Source organism: Montipora foliosa, chromosome 5 (genome assembly GCF_036669935.1).
Source record: "Montipora foliosa isolate CH-2021 chromosome 5, ASM3666993v2, whole genome shotgun sequence".
Lineage (NCBI taxonomy): Eukaryota > Metazoa > Cnidaria > Anthozoa > Scleractinia > Acroporidae > Montipora > Montipora foliosa.
The window spans coordinates 45,907,425-45,917,424 of NC_090873.1; the positions used below are offsets into that span (position 1 = coordinate 45,907,425).

Consider the following 10,000-nt stretch of genomic DNA (forward strand, 5'->3'; position numbering starts at 1 on the left):
CAGTGAGTGTCTCAACTCTTTTTGCAACTGCTTGTAGATTTGACCACGCCCTCATAAAGTGCTGACAATTTTCATTTATTTACAGCACTTGGATCTGGAAGCATTCGAAGCGCGCCAATTGTTCCAGACTCTTCAATTAACTCCTCAAGGTCGGATGCCGGAGTTAACCTTCTTACTCCCGAAGAGCTAGTGAAGTTGGTCAGCGGTGTTCTTAATGAGAGCCTCGTTAAGGAGATTGGTGGTATGTTTCAATTCGATGTTGTTGGTGAATCAGGAGGAACGTGGTATCTCGACCTGCGTAGTGGCAACGGAAGAATATACACTGACAAACCTACTGATAAACCCGATGTTGTATTGACAATGAGCGTTGACGATATGCAGAAAATATTTTACGGATTGTCTTCGGCATTTGATGCCTATATGCAGGGTGATTTGAAGGTGGAAGGTGACCTGAAAATGGCCATGAGCCTGGAAGCGATTGTCAAAATTCTTAAAGCAAAACCTGTTATACCTGATAAACAAGTGTCGCAAAGACCAGGAGAATATATTGTTTAAAATATGGTCTTTTATACCATGTTCACCCAAAAACGTCAAATATGTTTTGAGGTGCTTCAGTGAACCCTTGTTAGATTTGTGGCATTTACACCGCGCTCGTTTTCACAGATCTTAACGCGTATTAAGTATATTTGTTTAATTAAACCATGAGCCAGCTGAAAGAAAGGTGAAAGAATAATGTTCGTAACCCTGTGGGACGGAAAAAACCCTGCACACTATTCGCAGAGTAGGCCGTCTGTGATGTATCATGGATGGGAGGGTAAAAGCTCTGAGATACTACACCTAGTTACTCTAAAACCCGACGGAAAATAAAGGCATGATATATGATATGATATGATATGAACAAGGGAAAAAACCTTAACCTTAATTGTAGTAGCTTTAAAGTCCCCTTTTCTCGTACTACAGTGGAACCCCGCCTAACGGCCACCTCGGTAATACGGTCACCTCGTTATTGCGGCCACTTCTTTTTGACCCGGCAAAGCGGCCCTACATTCTCTTATAGAAAATCCTCGTTAATGTGGTCACCTTTTAATACGGCCGACGGCCACAATTTTAAATCCCAAACAGTAGAATCCTCTATAATTTCACCCCGTTAACACCGCCACTCGCGCTAAATTAAGAAAACCAAAACGCCTGTGATACGGTAATCGAACAGCCGATTTACTTTACAAAGTACTGTCGCTCCTCGATTAATACTCAAGTCTTTTGGTTAGGTAATTACGGCGATTCCGTTTTTTAGAAGCATAGTAAGCTGGGCCTGTTCTTGGTTTGAATTTAGGCTCAGAACGTACGGTTAAGCGTTTTACCTACTGAGCAAAGTTTCAAGTATTTTGTACAATTACTGTACGTGCATTCCTGTTGTTTATTAAAGAGAAAAAAATGTTGCGGCCCCGACTCACAAAATTCACTTCAATTGTTTGAACTTCTTCGTCATACATAGCACACGCGACTCTGTGGGACTATTGTGAAAGATACATTTTATGTACTTATTTACTGAGTGGGAGGGCCGGACGGGAAAATATTTGGCCCGAGGTCATGGTGTACGGACCAAGCGCAGCGAGGTCCGTGCTCCATGTCCGAGGGCCGAATATTTTCCGGTCCGGCCCGACCTAAACTCAGTCAATAAGCATTTTATCATATGGGCTCTTTACACTATTCATGAGCACTCAGAATATCAAGTTTGGACAAAACAAGTAACAAAAATTTGCACAGAAAATTTATCTGAAATGTTGTTTGCATTTACTTTTCTGGCTGTAAATAACTTGGATGTTAAAAGGCAACGAAATCCTCTAAAATTGCATCGCGCTGAGCAGTATGTGTTCCTAGCAGGGCCGGCGTACGGCTTTTTCCGTCCCTGCTCGCGCTAATGCATACGGCGCTCATACCGGCATTTTCCTAATAGTTTTACAATGAAAGCGCTCGCGGGGGCGTACGGACCATATGATAACTTAATGTCGATTATTTGACAGGTTATATCGACCTTGTCCAATCCCTTTCACAACTTACTGTCCATGGACTGGAAAACTCGCGGGAAGAAAATTCGAAAACCTAGAGAACACCATCGGGTAATTACTCCCGTTTCTGTAAAGTTCAGGAGCGACATACTGTTTCCTCGCTCTCTCGGAGTTAGCTTTAGGGTACAGTATGAGTGTTTTCGCAATTTCCTGGCTCTTTCCGTAGTCGATGATCACAGGTCTGTTTGACCTCCCAAGGACGATATTGTTGCCTTTTATGTCTTTGTGAAAGTACCCACGATTGCGAGCAGATATTAAAGGGGCTAGGTCACGCAATTTTAGGCAATTTCAGCACTGATCGAATGGTCATAGAATTAACTAAAATATCAAAATAACTGTTCAAAACTATAGAAGAACTCTAACAAAACACAGGGAAGCCAAGAAGGGACATGGATGGACAAAAGTGGAGAGGATTGAAATGGATTGAATTTGGATAAATTTGAAAAACGTCGGCCCACCTTTTTTCAAATTCATATCAGTCTATATCACTATATCATTTACACAGCTGGAAAATCATTCTCAGTTGTTATGTGGCCGTGATTTTGCAAATGAAAGACTCTTGCTCTGCCAATTTGACGTTTAGAGCTTATAATTAACAAAATTAAACAAAATTACCTAAAATAGCGTCACCTAGCCCCTTTAAGGTTTCGCACGCTTTGTTAAGAATGCTTACACAAGCTGTGTGTGCGGCTTTGAAATTGAAGAATTAGCCACTTGCACTTGTGTTTACAGCTTTTCACGCTTAATTGTTTCTTAGCACTTTTCACCGCTGAGAGTGTTGTTTATTATGGTCAGGGCTCTTTAATTAAGAAGTGAAATCTTTCCCCGCTGTCGGTGTACTAGGAAACTGTGGAATAGTTTGAACAGTGCTCTGAACGTTTAATTGATTTGTTGATATTTGTTAGTTCTTATTTGTTATGCATAGTGATTTCCGGTCAGCGGTCGTGACTGTATTTAGATCCCGTGATTGTTTACGTCATTAGGACTGAACCCGTTTTCGCCTTTCACCCAATCTCGTACCCAGAGTCCTCGGGCTTTTTGGCCAGCGGGTGAGCGCCCGGAGAGACTCTGGGATAATCGACTCCATTTTCCCAGAAAACGTGGGTTCCGGTCTTATGACGTATGGTTGAGTTTAAACGGAAGCAGAAAAGAGAAAACCGTTAACAGTAGAAATGGCGGGTTGAAAGTGTTCGAGAAACAAGAATTTTAGCCTTACACACTATGAAACTGGAGAAATGATCATTCGCTTGCTGTAAGAGCAAATGAAGATGAAACCTCTGACACTTTCGGTGAGTGTATTTTTGGTGTTTCCGCGTACATTCCATCGTTCAGAATGCAATGAGAATGCCATCGTGCAAGCAACACGATCGACAAATTTTTTGTGGAAACGACTCAAATGTCCTCTTCTTCTACAATTTGATGTTTCCGTAATTCTGAATGCTTCGACAAGACCTTATTCCACGGATTTCTCCTCAAAGAGACGGATATAATGTTTCCCACGGTACTTTTGCAACAGCAACAGTAATCACTCTTTAGCAGCGTGAGAAAATTCCCGTGCGTTATAAGACATAGTTCAAACCTCGTCGTTTTATTATTTTTGTGATTTATATATTTCTGAGGAAGAAAAAATCAAACAGCACTGAAACTAGTTTTAGATTTTGAATGTCCCTCCAAATTCTGGGGCTTCCGAATTACTTACCGACTTCCTGTCGGACTGCCATTGCTACGCAATCGGCCAATCAAAAATATAGTTCAAATCGATTATCCCAGAGTCTCTCCGGGCGCTCACCCGCTGGCCAAGAAGCCCGAGGACTCTGGGTACGAGATTGCCTTTCACCTTTTGACCGCCATTGTAACCCTTATTGAACAGTTTAAATATAGTTGAGTTCCTCCAATACCGCTACATTCATTGCTTCGTCACATTTTTTGGTGCCGGGACCAGGATGGAGGAATTAACCAAACTGTTAGCGTCAAGGAGAGCGCACAGGGCGCACTTAACTAAGTTGAAACAGAAAATCGATGACACAGCAAAGGACACAATTACCGAGACACAGATCGCTCTACTCAGGGCATTCGTCAACCAACTAAAGCAAAAGAGACAAACCCTTAAGGAATTTAACGACAAGATAGTAGTTTTGCTGGAAACACCTGAGGATCTTGAGCAGGATATACTCGTAGCAGAGGAACTAGATGGGCCTATCTTAGAGAAAGTATGCGTTACCGGTTCATCGAGCTCACAAACAAGAATTTTAGTCAACATGCGTCTTCTCATCAAGATACCGGCGATACCTTACCACAACCGCTGCAAATGAGAAAGGAAAATCAACCATCCATTCCATCTACGTCGCAAACGGAACAAGAAAATCAACAATTCAACCCAATTCCGTCGACTGAAACACCAGGTAACGATCATTCTAGTAATCTATCCGCCTCATCACACAATTCACTGATTACATCGCCGCCGGTGAGTACAAGTCATTCATTTCAAAGTAACCGTTTACCTAAACTTGTATTACCATCGTTTAATGGGAACCCGCTTGAATGGCAATCATTTTGGGACACTTTCCGGTCTGCAGTACACGATAACTCTACAATTAGTGATGTCCAAAAGTTCAATTATTTGAGAGCGCAGACACGTGACGGAGCTGAAAGAGTCATTGCCGGGTTGCCATTAACCAATGCTAATTACGCTAAGAGTATCCAGTTGTTGGAAGAGAGATTCGCTCGACCCCACAAGATCATCAACGCACACATGGAAGCACTACTGAACCTACCATCACCCACCGATCATTTAAGCAGTTTAAGGTTTTTTTACGACTCAATTGAGACCCACATCAGGGGACTTGAGACACTAGGAAAGAAACAGAAACTTATGGAGACATCTTGTTCCTATCATTCAGAAGAAATTACCAAACGGGATTAAGAGAAATCTAGCAAGACAAAATGGAAACAAGGAGTGGCAACTTGATAATTTACGTAAAGCAATTTTGAATGAAATTGAAATCTTAGAGGCGGGACAAAACACCTCTTGTGATTATGAATTCAGTGGCAACTCAACTGCTACTACTGCTACATTTCTCACGGCTTCAAGGCCTCGTACACCTGTTTCTGCTTCTAACAGTCGTGACCGCCCCACCAAACGAATGTGCCTTTTTTGTAATGGTGAACACAGTCCACCTGACTGCAATGTTGTGACAGATAAGGAAAAGAGACACTCAACTGTACGTGACACAAGGGCATGCTTTAACTGTCTGAATCGTCATTCAGTATCTAAATGCAAATCACAGAACCGCTGCAAGGTATGCCATCGAAAGCATCATACTAGTCTTTGTAGAAATGTAGAGCTACCTCCCACAACACCATCCACTGAACCAGCCACTACAAACAAGGTTCCAAGTACACCCACCACTGACAAGACTACGCTACCTTTAGTCTCCTCCTACCACATTGGTGATGCTAATAAACACACCCCCGTTCTACTAAAAACAGCTGTTGCTTCTGTTGCAAGTCACAATAACCATATCAGTGAACATATTCTGTTTGACGAGGGATCTCAACGCTCCTTCGTTACATCAGATGTGGCAGCCAAGCTTGATCTGAACCCAGAAACACAAGAGGCAATATCCCTGTCAACTTTCGGTGGAAACACATCTGTTAGACGCATTAACACTGCTACCGTTTACCTTGAAACCACTCAAGAGGAGACCATTCCCATTCACGTGATCATTGTACCAACAATCGCTGCACCCCTCACTACTTACACTGACGCCAATGTAAGGGACTTGCCGCATTTAAGGGGAATGACGTTAGCACACGTTAACGTTGATGATTCACCTTTCACAGTTGATATTCTAATCGGTGCGGATCATTACTGGGATGTAGTGGGAAACGAAGTTATCAAGGGTCCAGGTCCCACAGCAGCCAAATCAAAGATAGGGTATCTCCTCTCGGGCCCCCTCTCCAAAAGTAACCATTCAGAGAGCCTCAACAGTTCTATTTTAAGTGTTATGACCGAGCATCAACAAGAAGAATTTGATTTGGAACGTTTCTGGCGTATTGAATCAGTTGGTGTTCTACCAAGCTCCTCAGAAGACACGCCTGACTTTTTGAAGTATTATCAAGACACATCTATTATGTTGGAGGACGGCCGGTACAGTGCAAGGTTGCCATGGCGACCAGAACATCGCCCTTTACCATCAAATGCAAAAATTACTAAGCAGAGAACTCGCTCCATGGTCAGACGACTAGCCGCAAATCCTGAGAAACTACACTTGTACAATGATATCATCCAAGAACAGCAGTCTCGAGGTTTCATTGAAAAGGTCAGAGATCCGGATACAACCAACGAAGTATGTCACTACATACCCCACCATGCTGTCCACAAGGACTCCACCACAACTCCTCTACGCATTGTGTACGATTGCAGTTTCAAACCAGGTGATCAACCCAGCTTGAATGATTGCTTACAGCCAGGTCCTCCGCTGCTCAATGACCTTACTGGTATACTTCTACGCTTTCGTCTCCACCAGTATGGTATAACTGCGGACATTGAAAAGGCGTTTTTGCATGTAAACCTTGACGAAGCCGATCGAGATGCCACACGATTCTACTGGTTATCTAATGCAGATGACCCGGAGAGTGAATTCATTGTATACCGATTCAAGTCTGTTATGTTTGGTGCCACAAGCTCCCCCTTCATCTTAAATGCCACTCTCAACAAACACCTCACACAGTCTACAGACCAAGTCAGCATAGATATGTTAAGAAATCCGTACGTGGACGACCTCGCGTCTGGAGTAAGTGATGATGGTTCAGCAGTCAACTGTTATCAAGATGCCAGGAACACGATGTCACCAGTGGGTTTCAATCTCAGGTCATGGAGTTCAAACAGTCCTGGACTTCAACATCTTGCAGCCAAGGAGCAAGTCCTTGACACAAGCTTAACCAAAAAGGTGCTTGGCATACTATGGAACACAACTTCAGACACACTGGGATTCTCATATAAGCAAGCAACTTCTATCCCTCCGTTATCAACCAAGAGAGAGGTTTTACAAGAAACAGCAAAGGTCTTTGATCCACTCGGCCTACTCCAACCGGTCACAGTTGCTGCCAAGATTCTGATACAAGAACTGTGGCAGGAAGGGATAGATTGGGACGAACCACTTCCACTCTCTCTTGATCAAAAATGGCGTGTTTTAGCGAAGGAGATAGGAGATGCAACTAAACTTGAGTTCCCGCGTCGCTACTTCATTTGTGATGTCTGTGTTGACGGCAACGTCACAGAACTCCACGTTTTTGCGGACGCAAGCCAGAAAGCCTATGGAGCCGCTGCTTACTTAGTACGTGGAAACCAATCGTCACTTACCATGGCAAAGTCGCGTGTTGCTCCGACAAGGAAGCAACTTACCCTTCCAGAACTTGAACTTATGGCAGCTCTGACAGCTGCACGTTTGGTATCATATCTGCAAGAACAACTGCAAGTTACAAGGGTCACATTGTGGTCTGACAGCCAGATCGTCCTTCATTGGCTTAACAGCACCAAAATATTGAAACCATTCATCAGCAATCGCATCCAAGAAGTGGAGAAGCTGACATCAATTTCCAGCTGGAAGTACTGCCCCACAACCGACAACCCCTCTGATCTGCTCACAAGAGGGATAACAGCGGATCGATTGAAGGCCTCTTCTCTGTGGAAGCATGGTCCTAAATGGTTACCAAACAGATCGCAGTGGCCTTCATGGCCTACTACCGAGGTTCTCCACTTGTTGACCACTGAAACCTCTACTGAGGAGGCTACTACAAACAGCACGGTTCCAGCTCAACAGCAAGGCCTTCATCACCTGATCAATCCATCGGATTTTAGCGGTTTACCAAGGCTTCTTCGAATTACTGCGTATGTTCTCAGATTTGTCCAGTGTCTCAAGAAAAAAGACAGCCATCAAGGTCCTATTACAGCTATGGAATATGATCGTGCTATGACAAAATGGGTGAAGAATCGTCAATCTCTTGTTTTTCATGCCGACGTGGACAACCTCTTTTCAAAGGTACGACACCGTACAACCTTAGTACGTCAGCTTTGCCTATTCCTTGATGACGATGGTCTTTTACGCTGTGGCGGGAGGATACACAACGCCCCCATAAGTGACAACGCCAAATTTCCTCTGTTGCTACCAAGCAAAGACCACTTCACTGACTTAGTGACTCACTCCACCCACGTTAAGCAGCTTCATGCAGGTGTCAACTCAACACTCACCGCCTTGCGTCAAAGTTACTGGGTTCCTTCTGGCCGACAACGTGTCAAAACCTTAATTTACAACTGCGTAACCTGCAGAAGGGTTTCAGGAGCAGCCTACAATGCACCAGACCCGCCACCCCTTTCCAAGTCAAGAATGCTACAAACACAGCCCTTTGACGCCACTGGGGTGGACTTCACTGGAGCCCTGTATGTTCGAAACGCTGGGATTGAAACAAAGGTCTACATATGTTTGTTTACTTGCGCAACAACTAGAGCTATTCATCTTGAAGTTGTCGAAGACTTAACTGTTGAAGCCTTCTTACTCGCCTTTCGCAGGTTTGCAAGTCGCAATTCTCTTCCAAGGAAACTAATATCTGACAATGCTTCAACATTTCTATCAGCAAACAATGAACTAAAGGAACTGTTTGAATCTCATGCACTCGAGGAAACACTTGCAAGGGAAGGCGTTGAATGGCAGTTCATTCCCAAGAGGGCCCCTTGGTATGGGGGTTTTTGGGAACGTCTCATCGGTCTCACTAAATCCACCATTAAGAAAGTGCTCGGCAGAGCTGCAGTCAACCTGTGCACGCTTCAAACAATTGTTGTCGAGGTAGAAGCAATTCTCAACGACCGCCCCCTGACCTATGTTTCTTCAGACATTAAGGATGCAGAGGCACTAACCCCGTCACACCTACTTTATGGTCGACGAATAACGTCACTTCCACATCCACTAGTAGAGAGCGACGAAGTGAGTGATCCCACCTACCAATCGAACGCAGATTTCCTGAGGAAAGCAAAACGTGTCGCCTTACTGATTCCACACCTTTGGCAACGTTGGCGTCACGAGTACCTCACTTCCCTTCGAGAGTTTCACAAAAGATCAGGAGTCAACACCGAATCTGTGAGGGTTGGCGATGTAGTTCTCATCCACGATGACAGCCCGAGAGTAAACTGGAAACTAGCACTTGTCACATCCATTAACAGAGGTCACGATGGACTTGTACGTTCCGCCAATGTACGCACCGCCAATGGAACAACAAACCGCCCTATCAAAAGATTGCACCCTCTAGAAATTCAGGCTAAGGAAGTGAGCCACACAGTGTACAGAGCTGCCACAGTACAACCTCCACCCCCTGCGAGAAGGCCACAAAGAGATGCTGCACGACGGGCTATCAGGAGAATTGCCGACTGGGTTAAGGACATTTGCGTGCCCCCGGAGGATGTGGAATAGTTTGAACAGCGGTCGTGACTGTATTTAGATCCCGTGATTGTTTACGTCATTAGGACTGAACGCGTTTTCGCCTTTTCACCTTTTGACCGCCATTGTAACCCTTATTGAACAGTTTAAATATAGTTGAGTTCCTCCAATACCGCTACATTCATTGCTTCGTCACAGAAACTGAGCTTCAAGGCCTGGGCGTGCCGCCTATAAGCCAGAGGAAGAGAAGAGACTAAAATGATGATGGAAAAAAAATGCTTAAATAGATAACTTCACCTCCAAGGCTCGGGCGTGCCACCTGTAAGCCAGAGGAAGAGAAGTGCCAAAAAGGATATAAGAAAACAAATGCTTAAATAGATAACTTGACCTACAAGGCTCGGGCGCCACCAGTAAGCCAGAGGATGCGAAGAGACGAAAATGAAGAAGGAAAAAATGCTCAAATAAATAACTACACCTCCCAGGCTCGGGCGTGCCGCC

At 44.2% G+C, this 10,000-nt stretch overlaps 2 protein-coding genes and 1 pseudogene across 2 annotated transcripts in view; all 3 read left to right on the plus strand.

The window, feature by feature from the left end:
- The window catches only part of LOC138004411 (stomatin-like protein 1), a 9,938-nt gene extending 8,498 nt beyond the window's left edge, over positions 1-1,440 (plus strand). The window contains exon 8 of the mRNA XM_068850909.1: positions 86-1,440. Within this exon, the coding sequence (XP_068707010.1) occupies positions 86-555 (470 nt within the window). The 3' untranslated portion in view covers positions 556-1,440. The remainder of the gene's footprint in view (positions 1-85) is intronic.
- Positions 1,441-4,012: 2,572 nt separating this feature from the next.
- LOC138004567 (uncharacterized) lies at positions 4,013-8,262 on the plus strand (annotated as a pseudogene).
- A 150-nt stretch (positions 8,263-8,412) lies between these two features.
- Positions 8,413-9,926, plus strand: LOC138003233 (uncharacterized). The gene has a single exon (XM_068849191.1). The coding sequence runs from the start codon at positions 8,459-8,461 to the stop codon at positions 9,533-9,535; it is 1,077 nt and encodes a 358-aa protein (XP_068705292.1). The 5' UTR covers positions 8,413-8,458; the 3' UTR covers positions 9,536-9,926.
- Positions 9,927-10,000: the final 74 nt, after the last annotated feature.